The sequence below is a fragment of the Geotrypetes seraphini genome, chromosome 19, assembly GCF_902459505.1.
Source record: "Geotrypetes seraphini chromosome 19, aGeoSer1.1, whole genome shotgun sequence".
NCBI classification, from domain to species: Eukaryota; Metazoa; Chordata; class Amphibia; order Gymnophiona; family Dermophiidae; genus Geotrypetes; species Geotrypetes seraphini.
In genome coordinates this window covers 21,653,540-21,674,651 of record NC_047102.1, presented here as the reverse complement: position 1 = coordinate 21,674,651, position 21,112 = coordinate 21,653,540, and the positions used below count along the sequence as shown (strand labels likewise).

The window sequence follows — 21,112 nt, the reverse complement described above, 5'->3', positions numbered from 1 at the left end:
CAGCACTGGTTAGGGCACTGGTTTTTTACCTAAGGGCTGCTGCGGAAGCAGACTGCTGGGCTCGATGAACCACTAGTCTGACCCAGCAGTGGCAATTCTTATGTTCTTATATTTAGTTTTCTCTATCTTTCATCTACTATCTAGTCCCCCATTTCCAGTATCTCTCTCCCTACTTCTGTGCATTGTTTCCTACCCTTCTCGTCCTCAATGGCTCTCTTTTCTCCACACCCCCTCCCCATCTTTCCCTTCTTGACCCCAATCCTTTCTTCCCCCGATGCCCCCCATGTTTCTTTCTTCTTCCATGCACCCATGCAGCACCTCTCTCCTTTCCTTGCTCACCCTCCCTTCAATGCAGCGCCTCTGTGATAATAATGGACTAAAATCTGCACCTCTAGTTTTAACTAATGTGTACTGGTTTATTTTATGGGCTTGATTATAAGCAGGAATCTGCTTGGCTGTGCAGAGCACTATCCACATATTTACTCTCACTGAGGACAAATTTCCTTGCACTTGCAGTGTGAACACATTACTGCAGAAAGCAACACACTCCTGCCACAAACTTACCACTCTTTTGTTGCAACAATTTTAGCCCCATTTTGCTCTGATGAATATCGATTGCAAGGCAATATTTCAAATCCACTTTCCGTTGCAAACATTCGTAAATAAATAAACACCTATGGCAAAAGAGACAAGAACAAATGGGATTTGAGACAGGTGCTTCATGTGCTAGTACTATCTCAGATAGATTACTGTAATGGTATTTATCTAGATCTGCCTCAAGTACATATTAAAGCATTACAAATGATACAAAATTCAGCTATCCAGCTATTGGCTGGAGTATCTCGATAAGAACACATTACACCTATTTTGAAAAGATTGCATTGATTGCAGATATTGGAGGAGGAGTGTGTGGCACAGTGGTTGGATCTACAGTCTCAGCACCCTGGGGTTGTAGGTTCAAACCCCGCACTGCTCCTTGTGACCCTAGGCAAGTCACTCAGTCCTCCATAGCCCCAGGTACGTTAGATAGATTGTGAGCCCACCGGGACAGATAGGGAAAATGCTTGAGTACCTGATTGTATATAAAATCCCAATAAACTTGAAACTTTCATATCCAATTCAAAAAAACTTGTCCAACAAAGTGTCTATGACACTCTCCCAAATTATTTGGCATAATGCCTACTATACAGTATACTCCGCTGAGGACACTGAGATCACAGAATCGTTGGTTGCTAGACAAAACAAAGGGGAATATTTTACGATATGTACGGACCAAAAATTCATGTTTCTCTATAGCAAAACAATTTATGTGGAATGCGCTGTCTGGTACATTATGGTTTTGTAGAAATCTATTGCAATTTAGAAAGTTGCTTAAGACCCATCTGTTTGTTCAGGCTTTTCTAAGCTAAGATCCTGCCTTTTTAAGTTAATTTTTTATCTTCTGAATGTCATCTTATTCTGCCGGCTTTCAGATCTGTTCTGCTTTTGTGAAGTAATGGTAGTAGATGAATGGATGAGATGTACCGTATTTTTTGCTCCATAAGACGCACCCTAGATTTAGAGGAGAAAAACATTCTGAACCAAATGATCCCTGCCAGGCTCTGCACCCAACCCCATACTCCTTGCCAAGCTCTGCACCCTGTCCCCCCTCCCTGTCAGGCTCTGTACCCTGTCCCCCCCTCTGGTGGTCTAGTGGTTGGCAGGTAGGGACAGGGCACAGGGCAGGTAGGGACAGGGGAGGGGATAGGGCAGGCAGGTACAGAGCAGGCAGCCCCCCCCCCCCAGGCAGGCATAGGGTAGGCAGGCCTAGTGGTTGGCAGGCAGGTAGGGACAGGGCAGGCAGACAGGCCTCCTCTCCCCCCCCCCCCCAAAAGCAAGCAGGCAGGCCCCGACCTCTCCTCTCCTCTACCTATTTTTAATTTGGGTGCCCCCCCGGAACCTAATTCTCCCTGTACCTATTTTTAATTCAGCAGGCCACGGCCCCCGTTACCTTATTTTGATTCTGTTGCCCTCCCTTACTGGACGCAGCTGCCTCTCTGCCTGGTCAGCTGGCGCAGCTGCCTCTTCTCTGGCAGTGGAGCGACGTTTGGGGCTCAGTTCTCATGGAAAGTGGTGCAGGACCGGGCGGGCAGCCTTGTGCGCCGCTCAACCACTAGAGAGAAAAGGAGGAGGCAGCCGCGTCAGCCAACCGGGCAGGCAGCCTTGTGCTTTGCTCTGCTGCTGGAGAGGCAGCCACGTCCAGCGAGGGAGGGCAACAAAATTAAAATACAGTAACGGGGGGGGGGGGGGAGTAGGGTATATGCTCCATAAGATGCACCCTTATTTCCACCCCTTTTTGAGGGTGGAAAAAGTGCCTCTTATGGAGCAAAAAATACGGTAATCTATATGTTAAGATAATATCACCTTATGATTTTTATTGATGTATGTGATTTTTTAAGATGTTCAAACCTGAATTGTTTATGTAATACTGTGAGCCGATTAGAAATGTTTTAATTCTAAATAAATAAATGGTGACAATACCCCTAAAGCTGTTTACTATGAGCCCACTACATGCTTTCTCAAAATGAGCTTTTTTCAAGCTTTAACACTTTTACACCATTCATTGTCAAATAGGTGTCCCCCTTATGGTCACATATAATTGGATCAAGAGCAAAATCATTCTGAACTATGTGAATATAAGAATATTTTCAGAAAGCTACAAACACAAGTACATTTCTTTAAAGGCAGATCTGAACTAAATGCTTTGATATATCAAAATATTTGGCAAAACATGAATATCAGTAGACTTACAAGAATCATGCATATATCAAGTGTGTCTTATCTTCTGTAGTCAGAAGCATGCAACCTTCCTTAACAGGACTAAAGATCTTGAGGCAGTAGTCTTATGATGTGGAGCACTTCCCAATACTACAGTTTTCTTCCATACTGGAAGGGCTGCACATGCTCAGATCTTTACATCAAGTGCTGAGCTCAGAGCTCTGGAAGCCAATCTGCTGTCCTTGGATGAAAAAAGGGGAGCTAAGCCCCTGTTGTCCAACTGAAAGAATAGGGGGAAAAAGACATCCTAAAAAGGATGTAGTGGCCTCCACCTCCCCTACAGCCACTCCCAAACCTCCGGCATGTGAAAAACAGGAGAAAGGATGTAGAAGAAAAATTTGAAGGAAATAAAACGCCTATTGGAAAACATAGGCTAACATTGGTGGTTTAGTGGAATGCATGATTGAAGAAAAAAATACCCAGTTGACCCTGCCGTGTAGCAATAGTCGTTAAAGGGTCCGAAGTGGTGGAAGACTAACCGACAGGCTCTACACCCCTATTAGTTTCCACCATATCATTCCCGGAGTGCTCATGAAGAAATCCTGAAGTCATAACGGAAAAGAAACATGAACATCCAGAAATGGCGTGCCAATTTACTCATGGTCAGATCAAAGTGTGGACTGGGTCAGCTGTGCGCTGAAGATGCAAAGTAGAAAATAGTTGGGAGAATCTAACTTTAGACTCTACACCCATGTTAGATTCCTCACAGTAGTAGCAATGTTCAGCTAAATATGAAGACAAAGTCCAATTTATGAAAATCAGTCTGAACAATTGTAGCCCAATATTTATTTATATTTCTATCCTGTTCTCCCAGGAGCTCAGAACGGGTTACAATTGACATTCACAATAAAAATATAGGACAAAAATTAAGGGCATTCGTAGAGAAACAGGTGAGAAGAGGGGGAGCATGGGAAGGGAGGAGGAGGAGGATGGAGAGATAGGGAGCAGAAGTTTAGGAAAGGGGAGCAAGGAGGAGGCTGAACGTTAGGACTGTTCAATTGAATATTGGATACAGTAACAAAACTGTAGGAAAAAGAGGGCTGAGAGAACCAGTTACCATGTATGCCCATAGGGATAACAGCAGAGGCGGTGGTCAAAGTCTTCCATAATATGTTGCTCTCCTTCGCCAGTATGGAAATTCCTTGATATACAAGTTCAATTCATGAGAAAGAGAAAAGGAAGTTCTGTGAATGAAGAATTCTCAAACAAGACCAATTAAGCGAAGTCTGGACAAAAGTCAAAGACTATAAAATTCAGCAGAACAACAGCAGAAACAATAACTGCCAAGTTGGAGAGAATCCACGTCCAAACAAGAAAAAACAGAAAATTCTCTGTAGACGATATATCTTGTAAAGGTACATAAGAGCATAAGAATTGCCGCTGCTGGGTCAGACCAGTAGTCCATCGTGCCCAGCAGTCCGCTTACACGGCGACCCTTAGGTCAAAGACCAGAGTCCTATTTGAGTATAGCCTTATCTGCGTTCATTCTGGTTCAGTAGGAAATTATCTAACTCTTTCTTCAATCCCTGGAGGGTGCTTTCCCCTATAACAGCCTCTGGAAGAGCGTTCCAGATTTCTACCATTCTCTGGGTGAAGAAGAATTTCCTTGCATTTGTACAAAATCTATCCCCTTTTAACTTTAGAGAGTGCCCTCTCATTCTCTTCACCTTGGAGAGGGTGAACAATCTCTCTTTCTCTACTAAGTCAATTCCCTTCAATATCTTGAATGTTTCGATCATGTCCCCTCTCAGTCTCCTCTTTTCAAGGGAGAAGAGACCCAGTTTCTCTAGCCTCTCATTGTACGTCAACTGCTCCAGTCCCTTAACCATTTTTGTCGCTCTTCTCTGGACCCTTTCGAGTGGTACTATGTCCTTTTTCATGTATGGCGACCAGTGCTGGAAGCAGTATTCCAGGTGAGGGCACACCATACCCCAGTACATCGGCATGATAACCTTCTCAGATCTGTTAGTGATCCCCTTCTTAATCATTCCTAGCATTCTGTTCGCCCTTTTCACCACCGCTGCACATTGCGCAAACGGCTTAATTGACTTGTCTACAAGCACTCCCAAGTCTCTTTCCTGGGTACTCTCTCCGAGTAAAGCACCGGACATCCTGTATTCATGCATATGATTTTTATTACCGACATGCATCACCTTGCACTTATTCACGTTGAACCTCATTTGCCATTTTGCGGCCCATTCCTCGAGTGCGTTTATGTCTTGCTGTAGGTCTTCACAATCTTTCTAATAATAATAATAATAATAGCAGTTTATATACCGCAGGACCGTGAAGTTCTATGCAGTTTACAATGATTAAAAAGAATGCTACAATTGAGGAGAACTTACATAGTTGGAGGTTAGTGACTAACAGAATATGAGAGTGGTTGTTGTGGGAGAGATTGTGCGGATCAGCTACCTAGGTAATTCAAGAACAGATATGTTTTTAGGGGTTTCCTAAATTCACCATAGTTGTTTGTATGCCTAAGTAGTTTTTCCAAGTCTTTGCCCCATGATGCTGCTTGATATGAGAGGAGATGTTGATGGTGTCTTTTAAATTTACATCCTCTAACCGGTGGGGAGACGAACTTCAGGTGTGAGCTTCTCTTATGTTTGTTGGTTGAGAAGGAGAAGAGGTCAGTTATATATTTAGGGGCTAAACCGTATAGTGCCTTAAAGCATTAACATCCCAGCTTAAACTTCGCACGTGCCTCCATTGGCAACCAGTGCAGGAGTCGGCAGGAAGGGGTTATGTGATTGGACTTCTTCAACCCAAAAATCAGCCTAACCGCTGCGTTCTGCACCAGTTGTAGTCTCTGCAAGTTCTTATGGGAGATTGCCAGGTGGGCGATATTACAGTAGTCCAGATGGCTTAGTATAAGGGATTGTACTAGAATTCTGAATGATGAAGCGTCAAAGTATGCTTTGATGGACTGAAGCTTCCAGAGAGTGAAGAAACCCCTTCTAACCAATGAGTCCACTTGGTCTTTGCCACTGCAGTAGAAGCAAGTATCCTTGCTCCATCCAATGTGTTATGATTAAAATTCAAGCACTTTTCCAGCGACATTGTACCGCTGCTGTGGTGCCTTGCTGAAGAGCTTATGAGCACATTTAAATATTTAAAAGCCTTTAAATGTTATATGAAGATACTATTTGAGAAACTTGCCCAGTATTGATGAGAGGGGTTTTTTTGTGTTTTGTTCTATTTTGAAAAATGGATGCAAAGCAGAAAGTGAAGACGGAGCGAAAAACAGTCAATGGACAAGAAGGCCCTGGAAACATGGTTAAAAGCACAGAAAAATAATGTTACCAGCCAACAAAGGTAGGGAAAATGATTTTATTTTCAATGTAGTGATTGAAATGTGTCAGTTTTGAGAAAGGAAAGATGTTAAACTTTAACTGTGAGGGCCACAGAAAAAATAGTTAATGTCTTATTAAAGAAATGACAATTTTGCATGAGGTAAAACTCTTATAAATCTTTCCTTTAACAGTTAAATGAAAGATTTATAAACTATAATGAGTTTTTACCTCATGCAAAGTTGTCATTTCTTTAATAAGACATTAACTATTTTTTCTGCGGCCCTCCAAGTACCTACAAATTCAAAATGTAGCCCTGCAAAGGGTTTGAGTTTGAGACCACTGCTCTAGAATGAGAGGGCATAGGATGATCCAAAGTCAGTCTGCTGAGGAAGTCAGTTTGAACATTGTCCATGCCCACGACATGCGCTGCCGATAGCACCTGGAGGTGACGCTCTGCCCAGTGAAAGAACATGTGGACTTCCGGACAGAGATGCACTCCCTGGCAATTGACATATGACACCACTGTAGCATTGTCAGAGAAGACTGACCGCTTGACCATCAAGAGTCTTCTGCAATTTACCAGAGCCAACCAAATGGCACGTAGTTCTAGCCTGTTGATCAATCACTTTTTCTGAGGGAGCATCCAACGCCCCTGAATTAGATGACGGTTGCAATGGGATTCCCAGCACAGGAGGCTGGTATCTGTCGTTACAACCACCCAGGAAGCAATCCAAAGAGGCATGCCCTAGGAGAGGGACTGAGCTACTAATCCATGCTGGCTCGAGGCTCCAGCATCCAGGGCAGAAACTTCTGTAAGGCATCTACCTGTGGAGACCAGCGTGAAAGTAACATATTCTGGAAAGGTGGCATGTGGGTTCTTGCCCAAGGCACTACATCTATCAAGGCTGCCATGGTCTCCAAGACATAAAGATAGTCCCATGCCAATGGAACTGACTTGTTCAAGAGAAGAAATCTGAGAACACAGCTTCTCTCTGTGTACCTCTGGAAGATAAACATAACATAACATCATGTTTCTATCCCGCATAACCATGAGTTCAATGCGGTTTACAAAAGTTACAAAATTAACAAGGAAAAGATCAGAAAACAACTAGTCGATCAGATATTTAAAGAAAAGATAAGACTTAAGTTGTTTTCTGAAATGTTCGTAAGAATAGGATGACAATAGCAATGAGCGAAAATCCTTATCGTAAAAAGCTGCTTGGAATGAAATCAGATGGTAATATTTCTTACTTTTGCAACCTTTAACCGAGGGGTAAACAAAAATGGCATGTGATTTTCTGATGTTCTTGTGAGATGCAATGAAAAATCTGTCAGTTAAATAAAGTGGGTCTTGACCAAAGATGACTTTATAACATATGCAACCCAACTTAAAAATGATGCATGCTTCCACAGGGAGCCAGTGCAACTTACAGTAGAAAGGGGCCATGTGATCGTACTTCTTCAAGCCATATATAAATCTTACTGCAGTATTCTGAATCAATTTCAATCTAGTAATATTTTTCTTGGTGGTAGCTAAATAGACAATATTACAATAGCCCACAGGGCTTAATAGTAATGACTGAACCAAAAGTCTAAATGCAGAAAATTCTAAATATGATTTAATAGTACGCAGTTTCCACAGTGTGTAATACCCCTTTTGAACTACAGCATCACAGTTAAGTTTTGATCAAAAACCACTCCCAATATTTTGATAGACGTGTCGAACAAGACTCCCAGGTACTCCAGGGATTGAGTTGGCATTAAATTGCTCTTTTGGTAGTTTACAATCTAAACCAGTTCCTCCAGGACTTAGATCACCTGATCCGTTGTGTGCTGACCCTCAGAGAATGAGGCTCTGATCAGCCAATCATCCAGGTAAGGATGCACTTGCAGACCCATCTTGTGCAGGTAAGCTGCTACCACAACCATCACTTTACTGAAAATGTGAGGAGCTGTTGCCAGGACAAAGGGTAGAGCTGAATATTGATAATGCTTTTCCAGAATATGAAATCTGAGAAACTTTCTGTGGTCTGGAAAAATAGGGATATGCAAGAAGGCCTTTTTAAGATCTAGAGAGCCTAGGAACTCTCCCAGGGTCAACACCGCTATGTCAGAGTGAACAGTGTCCATTTGAAAACGTGGAACTCTGAGTGCTGCATTCACGTGAGTAAGGTCTAGAATAGGCCTCCAATCATTGCAGCCTTTTTTGGCATGATAAAGTATATGGAGTATCTCCCCAAGCCCTAGTCATCGGGCAGTACAGGCTCTATGACCTGAATATCGAGTAACCTTCTCACAGTGGCTTGAACTTTGATTGACTTTTCCAGCTGCCCTGCGGTAGAGTCCACAAACCAATCTGTTAGAGGCCAGGGAAACTCCAGCTTGTAACTGGACCGAATGATGTCCAGCACCAAACAGTCAGATGAAATCTGAACCCAAGTGTGTAAAAACACCAAGTCTAACCCCCATATGAAGAGGGGCCTCCCTCAGCCTGGTGTCATTGCAATTTCTTGAACGATGGAATAGCATGGGAAGCAGAGGCATGGTTACGGCTGGATCCAGAAAACATCTGCCTACAGCCCTGGGAGAATCTCTATGACATAGAACTGGAATACTGTTGGCAGGCAGGGTCTTGGGGGCGATGGTCCATCACACAATTCATAAAATCATTTATTTATTTATAAAAATGCATTACAATCTAACATGCATAATTAAAAACTATGTCACAAACTACAAAAAGACAAAAACAAATCATTTCATAAACTATAACTAAATTAAAACTTAGTTTTATAGACCTAGTCATCAACCAAGAGGAGCTCGACTCGGCTTACAATAATGTAAAACATAATGCATAAATTTGACAAGAAAAAGTAGACTGAAATAGTTAATTTCCAAAATGTTTAGCAAACAAAAAAGTTTTCAGAACTTTCCGCAATGAAGCAAAAGAACCTAAACTTCTTAATGTAAGCGGTAAAGCATTCCAGAATTCAGTTAATTTAAAAGCAAAAGAATAACTAAATCTCTTAAAGGTTCTGTTTTTATCACCGAGAGAGTTTTAATTTTTGAGAACTTCTGGCAAGATGAGATCTATGAACATTCTAGTCTAAAGGAATCAAAGTGGCAAAAATGCCAAATAGGATCTTAAATGCAATACAAATGCAATTACTGACTATAATTAAGGCAAATACTGACTATAATTAAGGAAAAAACTAAGGATTTTAACACTGATGTTGTTATCCATCTGGGAACAAATGACCTGGCCAACTCCACACTTGCAGCACAGAAAGCTTTTCGGGAGCTTGGTGAGGGCGTGAAACCTTTTGTAAAGACTTTAGCTTTTTCTGAAATACTGCCTGCATATGGAAAGGGAGAGCAAAGAGTGAAAAACACAGAGGACTTTAATAGATGGCTCAGAGCCTGGTGTCATCAAGAAGGCTTCAGGTACATAGGAGGATGGGGAAATACATGGAAGGACAAGAAGCTATATTGCACTGATGGGCTACATATTACTACAGCTGGAAAAAGCATAGTTACTTATCGTAACAGGTGTTATCCAGGGACAGCAGGCAGATATTCTCTACATGTGGATGACGTCAACCATGGAGCCCCGTCGCGGACAGCTTTTCAAGCAAACTTGATTGAAGATTTCAAGTTTGCTGGTGCTGCACCACGCATGTGTGTGCCTTCTTGCTCCACTAGAGGGTGCATCCCCTCCTCGTGGTCTTCAGTTCAGATAGCTAGCAAAGAAGCCAACCTCGGGGAGGCGGGAGGGTTGCGAGAATATCTGCCTGCTGTCCCTGAATAACACCTGTTACGGTAAGTTTATCCCAGGACAAGCAGGCAGCATATTCTCTACATGTGGGTGACCTCCAAGCTAACCAAAAGGGACGGAGGGAAGTTGGCAATTCCGGAAAACAGATTACGCAAATCCGACTGGCCAAACCGGCTGTCGCTCCTGGACAAAGTATCCAGACAGTAGTGAGAAGTGAAGGTATGAACCAAAGACCAAGTGGCAGCCTTGCAGATCTCCTCAATTGGCGTAGACCTGAGGAAAGCGACAGAAGCTGCCATCGCTCGGACTTTATGCCCCGTGACCCAACCATGCAACGAGAGACCAACCTGAGCGTAGCAGAAGGAAATACAAGCGGCCAACCAGATGGACAAGATGCATTTGGAAACAGGACGGCCCAACCGATTGGGATCAAAGGACAAGAAAAGTTGAGGGACCTTCCGATGAGACTGGGTGCTTTGGAGATAGAAAGCCAACGCCCGCTTACAGTCAAGAGTATGAAGTGCCACCTCACCAGGATGAGAATGCGTCTTAGGGAAAAACACCGGAAGGACAATAGACTGATTAAGGTGGAAATCGGACACCACCTTAGGCAAAAACTTAGGATGAGTAGAAGTGAGAGCAATCAGGAACATCACCTTCCAAGTCGGGAACTTGAGATGGGCAGTATCCATAGGCTCAAAGGAAGGTTTCATCAATTGAGCCAGAACCACATTAAGATCCCAAACTATGGGGGGAGGCTTGAGAGGAGGATGGACATTCAAGAGACCCCACATAAACCGAGACACCAAAGGATGAACAGAGAGCAATTTCCCGTCAAGCTGCTGATGAAAGGCAGCAGTCGGACTAAGATGGACTCGAATAGAAGTAGTTTTGAGGCCAAATCGTGACAACGAAAACAAATAATCCAAAACCGAAGGCAAAGAGACAGACACGGGATTCACACGATGCGAAGCACACCATGTGGTGAACCGAGTCCACTTCTGAGAATAACACTGTCTCGTAGAAGCCTTCCGAAAAGCTTCCAGAACAACCCTGACCGACTGGGATAACTCAAAAGGAGGAGTCAGGTGGAAAGGAACCAAGCTGTCAAGTGCAGAGACTGCAGATTGGGATGCAGCAGCAAGACAGCAGAGAAGGAAATACAGGCAGAAGCAGAGGTTCCCTGACACTCAGTTGAAAAAGAAGGGAAAACCAACCGAGGAGCGATCAAAATCATCATGGCCCCCGCCGACTTGAGATGCACAAGCGTCCTTAGAATTAAAGGAAAGGGAGGGAACGCATAAAGGAACCTGCCCGACCAATCCAGAAGGAAAGCATCGACCTCCAGACGATCCGGGGAATAGATCCTTGAGCAAAAGTGAGGTAACTTATGGTTGAGAGGTGAGGCGAACAGATCTATCTGAGGAGTCCCCCACCGAAGAAACACCTGACGCAAAGTCTGGGAATGAAGGGACCACTCATGCGGCTGAAGAAGGCAGCTCAACCTGTCTGCCAGTCAGTTGTGCTCGCCCTGGATGTAAACTGCTCAAAGAAAGATGTTGTGGCGTAATGCCCACTGCCAAAGACACAGAGCCTCCCTGCAAAGGGACAGAGAACCTGTTTCCCCTTGCTTGTTGACGTAATACATCGCCACCTGATTATCGGTGCGCACCAGGACGACCTGATCCTGCAGCAGGTGACGGAAAGCCACCACTGCAAGATAAATGGCCCAGAGTTCCAACAGATTTATGTGGCAGCGACGGTCCGCCTCTGACCAGAGACCCTGAGTCCGAAGACCATCGAGGTGAGCCCCCCAGGCGTCACCATCACATGCCACCACCACCACCAAGTGGGATCCCAATCCTGCCACCACTGAGACGCCAGAGTCCACTGAGGGACCCGAAGATGCAATCTGGCAAAGGGCGTGACATGAACGGTGGAGGCCATGTGTCCCAAGAGGATCATCATCTGCTTGGCCAAGACCGAAGACCTCAGGGAAACCTGCCGACTCAGCCACACGAGTGCATCCTGTTGAGGCTGAGGCAGAAACGAATGGAGGCGAACCGTGTCCAGGACGGCCCCGATGAACTGCAGAGATTGAGAGGGGCACAGCTGGGACTTTGGGAAGTTCTCCTCGAACCCCAGGCACTGAAGGAAGATAATAGTCTGACGGGTCGCTGAAATAACCCCCTCCCTCGACGGGGCCTTTATAAGTCAGTCGTCGAGGTACGGGAAAACCTGCAGACCCTGCGACCGCAAGGCCGCTGCAACCACCGCGAGACACTTCGTGAACACCCATGGGGACAAAGCAAGACCGAACGGGAGCACCCGGTATTGCAGATGTAAGTCCCCCACCTGAAACCGGAGGAACCTGCGACAGGCCGGATGTACAGGGACATGAGTGTAAGCCTACTTCAGATCGAGGGAACACAACCAGTCCCCCTCGAAAGCATCCTGAACTTCTCCCGAACGAGGAATCGGTTCAGCTTCCGAAGGTCCAAGATGGGACGGAGGTCCCAGGTCTTCTTGGGAACCAGAAAGTACCGGGAGTAAAACCCCGAGCCCCGCTGATCTGAGGGGACCTCCTCCACCGCCCGCAGGCAGAGGAGAGCCCGAGCCTCGAAGAGGAGCAAAGGAAGCTGTGACCGAGCGGACAGAGACTCTCCTGGGGATCTGTCCAGTAGCAACACCCGGAAGTTCAGGGAATAACCCTCTCTGACGACCGAAAGGACCCAAGAGTCTGAGGTGATCAGCTCCCAGCTGTGATAGAAGACGGCAAGGCGACCCCCGATGGGAAGAGACAAGTCCCGGGCGGAGGGGCTCCCGCCCAGACCGTCAAAAGGACGGCGCCGGCTTAGCCACTGCAGGGGCCTGAAGCTTAGAGGGAGCCCTCTGCTGCTGCTGGCGCCAAGGAGGAGGCCTGGAAAAGGCAGGCGTAGACTTCTGCGGATACCGCCTGGGGGGCATCCGATAGGCCTTGGGAGGGGTGGGCTTAGGCTTGGCCTGAACCAGGGAAGCAAAGGAGTGCTCGTGCTGCGAGAGTCATTTGGTGGCAGCCTCGATAGAGTCATCAAAGAGCTCGTTCCCCAAACAGGGAAGGTTAGCCAAATGGTCCTGAAGATTGAGGTCCATATCGACAATGCAGAGCCATGCCAAGCGGTGCATGGCTACCGCAAAGGCAGAGACCCTAGAGGAAAGTTTTAAGGCATCATAAGCCGCATGAAACATGTAAAGTCTCAGCTGCGAAAGAACATCCACCAGCCGCCGAAACTCCCCACGGCGCTGGGCGGGCAAGTCATCCTGAAAGGCGGGCAAGGATTTGACCAAGAACTTGAGCTAGGATGTGAAGGTAAAGTTATAGTTCAAGACCCTGTTCGTCATCATCGAATTCTGATACAGGCGACGGCCAAACTGGTCCATAGTCCGCCCTTCCCTGCCTGGCGGGACCGCAGCGGACACCTTGGAAGGGCGAGACTTCTTCAGAGAGGATTCCACCATCAGAGACTGGTGGGAAAGCTGAGCCTTCTCAAACCCCGGACAGAGGACAGTCCGGTACCAGGACTCCATTTTGGACGGGATGGCCGGGATGGCATAAGGGGTCTCCAAATTGCGGAAAAAGGCCTGCCGCAAGACCGGGTTCAAAGGGAGCTGCAAGGACTCCCTCGACGGACTGGGAAGATCCAGCTCCTCCAAAAACTCCTTAGTGTATTTGGAGTCCGACTGGAGGTCAAGATGGAGCGCCTTCCCCATGACCTGAACAAACCGAGTGAAGGAAGAGGGTCTGCTGTCAGACTGACCCTCAAGGGGGGTAGTCGAGCACGACCGTATTGCAGTGGAAAAGAAGGGCGACGCCTCTCTAGAATAATGAGGCGGCCTATCCTTATCCACATGCCCCGAAGCCCAGGAACCTCTGCTAGGAGAATGGGCCGGGGTCGAGGATAGCCGCCGCCGAGAGATCCCCGGAGGGTTGGACCCGGGAGTCCGAGGCACTGAGGCCCTATGCCGCCGAGGCAACAAGCCTCGGGAAGGGGAGGGAGAATCCCTCGAAGCCGGAACCTCCCGGTGCGGCACCCCAGACCGGGAAGGAGATCGCAACAACCAGGGTTTGACAAAGTCAAGTCCGAGACCCGAAGAGTTCCAGCCGAATGCGGGCCCAGAGACCGACCCCGCCTCAGGGAAGAGTCCTGGTGCCGCTTCGGTCCCCGTCGAGACGTGGTAGAGGGACGTCGAGACCGGCGGCTCAACCTCAGGTGCCCCGAGGGCGAAGAATGCCTTGAAGGGAGAGATGAGGAATCCGAGGAAGAAAGCGGTCGAGACCAATGCACCTTGCCCCGGCAGTCCGCGGCACGACGCTCAGGCTGGTCCACCTGCAAGGTCGAGGTCGGGGCCGGGGCCATGCAAGCCAGGGGCGAGGAGAGTTCTGAGGAAATAAGCGCTTTAAGCATTTCCTGAAACATCGGCACCAAGACAATATTAGGCCTGTGAGGTGCAGCAGTGCATTCCACCGAGGGCGTCCTTGAAGATGAGTATTCCCGAGTGGTGGAAGCACGCTTGGACTGCTTGGATGGTCCCTGGACGGCCAGAGACTCCGAGGGTGGCTTCTTCACTAGTGCTGACCAATGTTCCCTCTAAGCTGAGCGCATGAGCGATCGCTCAATATTTTCAGTGGCATCGCTCATACGTTTTCTCGTGTCACTCATTCGAGGGTGGACGGAGGTGAGAGGAAGCAGCGGCGGCGGTCTGCCCTTCTCGCCTTAGTGTATTTTAAGTTGAAAGATGCAGCGGCGGCTCCTCTCAGGATCCCCAACTGCATTGGATTTCCGACGCAAGTGGGGGATTCGTGAGAGGGGCCGCTGCCAAAGATACCAGAAAGCTGGCGAAGCAAAAACTTTAAGTAAATTGTTATTCTTCTAAGTTTTGAGTATTTAACACTCACAAGCTCATGGGCACTCGTCCTCCGCGCCTGCTCATAAATTTGTGGATTATGTAACTTGTCGCTCATGCATATTTTTTTTTGCACACACCTCATTAATCCTTAGAGGGAACGTTGGTGCTGACCCTGAAGGAGGAAGAGGAGACTTACCCGGAGCCGAGGTTTTCAAGGTCGAGGACGCCGATCCCTTCGAGACCGAAGGCAACTTGGGCGGGGCTGAGGTCGTCGAGGCCGGGGCCAAGACCGGGGCCGAAGCGAGGTCCGGCTCCACTGCAAAAAGCTCCGCCATGCGGGCCCGACGACGGCGAAGGGCCCGGGACTGAAAAGTCGCACACCTGGGGCAAGAGTCCGTCGGATGATCAGCCCCCAGGCACAAAATGCACCAGCGGAGCGGGTCGGTAAGGGAAAGCAGCCGACCACACTGCGAGCACTTTTGAAATCCGGTGAGAGGCCGGGACATAAGTGAGAACAGGCCGCGGCCATGGCAACCGGGAGCCTCCAGTGCCGAATCGAAAAGAAAAAACGAGAGAACTCGACAACAAAAAAGAAAACAAAACCGCACAGCAACTCCCGAAAGAAAACAAAGAAGCCGCGGTGCAAGAAACGCACTTAGAACGGAGAGAGAAAAAAGACAGGGCTTTCTGGCTCCGCGGAAAACTAAGAACTGAAGACCACGAGGAGGGGATGCGCCCTCTAGTGGAGCAGGAAGGCACACACATACGTGGTGCAGCACCAGCAAACTTGAAATCTTCAATCAAGTTTGCTTGAAAAGCTGACCGCAACGGGGCTCCGTGGATGACGTCACCCACATGTAGAGAATATGCTGCCTGCTTGTCCTGGGATAAAGAAACCTTGCAGAGAAATTTAGACAATATGTTTCTAGGCATTTAAACTAGAAGGTGGGGGTGGTGTATGTATGAAGGACAATTATAGAGACCACCCCTGGCAAAAGAAAAGATGTGATAGTAGTAAAGATTGAAACATAAACAATATCAGAAATTCATTTCTTAGTATTGCAACGGAAAGTGAAACGAAACAAAAATCCATACGAAAAAGGAGATTACCGCTGAAAAATAGCTGGAAAGTGATGACCACAAATGCTTGCAGTCTAAGCAACAAAGTTCATGATCTGCAAGCCCTGATGTTAGAGGCAGATCTAGATATTGTCGCTTTCACAGAGACATGGTTCAGTGAATCCCATGGATGGGATGCAAACATACCGGGATATAATCTTTTTAGGAAGGTCAAAAAGGTGGAGGAGTAGCTCTCTATGTAAAGATCAATATCTAAGCGACCGAAATGCAAGGGACCTGGGGGAGAGGAAGAAGCGATATGGATCACTCTGAAAAGAGAAGATGGAACTTCTATCTACGTGGATGTAGTCTACAGACCTCCCGACTCAGTCGCAGCAAACTGACAAGGATCTGATTGTGGATATCCAAAAGTTTGGAAGGAAAGAGGAGGTTCTGCTGTTGGGAGATTTCAACCTGCCAGATGCGGACTGGAATGTTCCATCTGCGGAATCGGAAAGAAGTAGGGAGATTGTGGATGCCTTTCAAGAGGTTCTGCTCAGACAAATGGTGACGAAACCCACAAGGGAAAAAGCGATATTAGATCTGGTCCTCACAAATGGAGAGAGTATCTTTAATGTTCGAGTGGGTGCTCACCTGGGAAGTAGTGATCATCAAACGGTTTGGTTTGATATAACGGCTAAAGTGGAGAGCGGCCTCACGTTACTTAAAGTCCTAGATTTCAAACGTACGGGCTTTAATGCAATGGGAGAGTACCTGAAGAAAGAGCTGTTAGGATGGGAGGACTTAAGAGAAGTGGAAAGACAGTGGTCTAAGCTGAAAGGAGCGATAAAAATGGCTACGGACCTTTATGTAAAGAAAATCAATAAAAAGGAAAGGAAGAGGTCACGTGATGTCATGAGCGTGTGAGGACGTCTCCTCGCTTGCTCCGGGGCTGCCCTGCATATTTACCCGCAATTTGGGACTTTTTCCCCACCGTCAACGCTGGTGCGGTGTCTTTCGTGGCACCCTCCCTGCATGGAAAGATACCTAACGAGATCCCAAGACTCCATGCAGGCTAAATCGGCCAGAAAAGACCGTGAACAAGTGCGGCCTATTGAGACCAAGATGGCGGCGAGTCCCGCTGCGGCGGTCTCTCATCTCACGGAGACCGCGCTGAGCGATATAAAAGAGGCACTCGCGCAGGTATTGGGCCCAAAAATGGAATCGCTCACCGCGTAAATCTCGAACATTGAGAATTTGCTAGCTGCCACCACGGCCTGCATGGCAGAATTGGAGCAGCGGGTCTCGAATTTGGAGGATACCTCTGACGCTCATGGCGCAGATTTCAGCGCGCTACAAGTACAGGTGCAAGCTCAAGCTGAAAAACTGGATGATTTAGAGAATCGCTCGCGCCACTCTAACCTGCGCTTGATGGGCATTCCAGAAACGATCACTGATCGGCTGTTTTTGATGTACTGGAGCGCTGGTTGCGGGATGAGTTGCCTCTTCCGCCCTCTGTGGGGCCTCTGCGCTTGGAACGGGCGCATCGTTTGGGCCCCCGCCCTGGCCTGGAAACACGCCCGCGGGTGGTCATCCTGAAGCTTCTGAATTTCAGACACAAAGTGGAATTATTGCAGCAATATCGGGCTAAGAAGGATGAATTGAAATACAATGGAACTTTGGTTCGCATTAGCCAGGATTTTTCTGTGGCATTGCAGGAGCGGAGGAGGCCTTATTATCCTCTCTGTACACAACTTTCTGAGCTTAAACAGCGGTTTCAATTTAATTATCCGGCCCTACTGAGGATCCAACGTAATGGGGTTTGGAAGTCTTTTCAGTCCCCAGAGGCAGCAGCTGAATTCATCAAGCTCCTTGGTAGCTCCAGTTCTGGGGCGGACTGACTGTTTGGACCTGTACCCGCTTTGGTGGGTTTGCTAGTGGTAATTTGCAGTTTTGATCCATATTTTAGAAGAGAAATTTGTCCTACAGGCTCTTTGAGGGCTTTATTTTCTGGTTAGTCATGGTGGCCCTGGAAGGGGTGTCTTTCGTGACCTGTATTTCTCCCACATGGTTGGGATTTTTGGGATTGTTGGGGGGTACTGGGGGGGAGGGGACTTTTGGGTGGCAGCAGCGGCATTGCTCTGGTATTTTGTGCTACATTTTGCTTTTTGTTTGAGGTTTACTTTTATAGAGCAGTTTGAATGGTTTGAGTGGAGTGTGCATGTGAAGTCTTGGGATGAGGCTGGGCGCCCTGGGACACTTCCTATTGGGTGGTTCATTTGCTTTGGCATTAATGGTGGGGTCCCTTATGGGTGAGCGCACGCTACGCATACTCTCCTGGAATGTGTCGGGAATCACATCCCCTGCTAAACGCTCAAAAATCTTGTCCCAATTGAAGCATCATTCTGCAGATATAGCCTGCCTCCAGGAGACTAGGCTTACTGATCTAGAACATCAGAAACTTCGGAGAGGTTGGGTGGGGATTTACACTATGCTTCATCGCCGGGGAAGAGGGCTGGGGTGGCCATACTTATACGGAAGGGCTTACCATGCACGGTTCAGGTTCTGCGGCGTGATCCTCAGGGCCGTTACCTTTTGTTAAAGTGGTTGGATCTGGAGGGCCCTTTCGGTTATTAGTGGGTTATGGCCCTAATGGTTATCAACATTCTTTTTTTCAAAATTGGTTAATATTTGTTTACAAGACTCTGATTGCCCATTAGTTCTGGTGGGTGACTTGAATCAAGTATTAGACTCGGGTATGGACCGCTCTGGGTCATCGGGAGTGGCAACTTTGAGGCAAACTAAGGGTATCCCTTATCTTTGTCGAGCTTTGGGGTTGGTGGACCCCTGGAGGTTACTTCATCCTACTGAGCAGCATTATACCCACCAGTCTAGAGCACATGGTTCTTTTTCTAGAATTGATTACACTTTACTTTCGGAAACCCTGTTTGCTCGGGTCTCTGAGGCGACAATAGGTCCCCTCGAAGTGTCGGATCACAATATGATTTGGATTGATGTTGCGGTGGGTGGTCCAGTGGGTCCTGGGTCAGGATGGAGATTTCCCTCTTATTTACATCATGATGCCCATTTCCAGAAGTTTTTATCTGAAAAGTGGGAGGCCTATAGTTCTTTTAACGCCCCACATGTAGATCAACCTATATTATTTTGGGACGCAGCCAAGGCAGTATTACGTGGGGACATCATTGCCTATGTTACTACTAGAACACGTCGCATAGCGCATCGTATAGTGCAGCTTGAACGGCAATTGGTGACGTTGAAACGTGATTTATTGTGTAATCCCACAGTGGCTAATAGAGAAGCGTACAAGGCTGTGTTGGTAGCGTTAAACTCCCTTATTCATGAACGTACGAAGAAATTGTTGTTTTTTCGCAAATTTCATTTTTACAAATATGGCAACAAGGCAGGGAAACTATTAGCGTCCATAACTAAGAGTTGGAAAGGATCTCGATACGTTCCCATGCTACAGGAGAGCTCGGGGAGGATATTGACATCCTCGGTGGATATCTCTGCTAGCTTTCATAGTTATTTTGAGGCCTTCTATGCATCCCCAGGTCCTTACACTGGTCCAGACGTGTGTGATTACCTGGAGGATGCGGGGATGCCTCGACTGACGGCTGCTCAGATATCCATGTTGGATAGGCCTTTACACCTGCAGGAGGTGCTGCAGGCGATACAGAAATTGAAACCTTGTACGGCACCGGGGCCAGATGGTTATTCCCCTGAGTTCTTTAAGATCTTATCTTCCTCCATAGGGGGCTCTCTTTTAGATTATTACACGGCCATTCAAGAACAGGGTGCGTTCCCTCGTTATGCTAATGAAGCCCTGATTACATTAATTCCGAAACCATCTAAACCGTCAACAGACATAGAATCTTATCGACCGATATCATTGCTTGAACGTTGATATTAAAATATTTGCTCGTGTTTTGGCTGATAGGTTGGCTCCCCTGTTGCCCTCTATTATTGTGCCTGAGCAGGTGGGTTTTGTTCGGACTCGCCATTCAGTACTTAATGTTCGCCGGGTTCTACTCGCCTTTTCTCGCGCTCAACAAGCACATTATCCTGGTTTACTTGTTGGGTTAGATGCGGCGAAAGCCTTTGATAAGGTTCATTGGCATTACTTGTTTCAGGTGTTACAGTATATAGGGATTCCCAAAAGTTATTTTGCGTCGGTACAAGCGCTTTATTAGGGACCAACCGCCTCGGTGTTGGTCAATGGCGTGAGATCCCCCTCCTTTTCCATCAGTAGGGGGACGCGACAGGGTTGTCCGTTATCCCCCCTTCTTTTTCTTTTATATCTAGACCCTTTGTTACGCACACTCCAGAAAGATGATGAGATCACGGGATTGCCTGAGGGTTCTTCCCAGTTGCGGGTGTTAGCTTTCGCAGACGATCTTTTGCTTACTTTGGGCAACCCTCATAGCTTGTTGTTTCGAGCATTGGAACTTCTGGATGAGTTTAATCTTTATTCGGGCTTGGTCCTAAATAAGCAAAAGTCTTTGGCACTTCTGACTCTGTCTGAGGTTTGGCATAGGGAATTTCCTCTGCAATGGGCCTCCTCTCATTTGATTTATTTAGGGGTGGTCTTTCCTCAAAACTTGGACGGGCTTTATAACGCTAATGTTTTGCCCTTACTACATCGTACTGCGACTACGTTACATAACTGGCGAAAGTATCCTCTCTCTCTCTGGCCGCATTGCTCTCTATAACATGATGATACTGCCCCAATGGCTCTATATATTGCAAATGCTTCCCATTATGTTAACTACCCAACACTTATCTCAACATAGGTCTCATCTTTCTGCATACTTATGGCAGGGTAAACAGGCTAGGATTTCTTTATCTAAGCTAATGCTACCAATTACTCAGGGGGGGTTAGGTCTCTTGTGTGTATATAGGTTTAACCTAGCATGTCAATTATGTCATATTCATGATTGGTTTTGTAATACTACTTGTTTTTCATTACCTGAAATTGAATGTTTTCATTTTCAGCCTTACCATTTTAGTTATCTTCTTCATGCTCTCCACTTGCCAGATTTGCCTCTGTTACAGTCACACCCATTCTTACCTGCTATGCGTAAGGCTTGGAAGATGTTGTGTAGGATGTTGAAGATCTCTCCCTGCAGAACACCTTACCTTTCTATACTTGGCAATGGAGACTTTTTACCTGGCTTGGACTCTGCAGTGTTCCAGCGTTGGTCTAGTGTGGGCCTTCAATATGTGTCTCAGGCTGTGATGCGCACTGGTTTTCCTGTCCCCT

At 46.9% G+C, this 21,112-nt stretch overlaps 1 protein-coding gene across 4 annotated transcripts in view; it reads right to left on the bottom strand.

The window, feature by feature from the left end:
• KMT5B (lysine methyltransferase 5B) overlaps window positions 1-21,112 on the bottom strand; it is a 258,170-nt gene that overhangs the window by 118,591 nt on the left and 118,467 nt on the right. For all 4 annotated transcript variants that reach the window (XM_033928243.1, XM_033928244.1, XM_033928245.1 and 1 more), the window contains one exon: window positions 565-674. In XM_033928243.1, coding sequence (XP_033784134.1) covers window positions 565-674 — 110 coding nt within the window. The remainder of the gene's footprint in view (window positions 1-564; window positions 675-21,112) is intronic.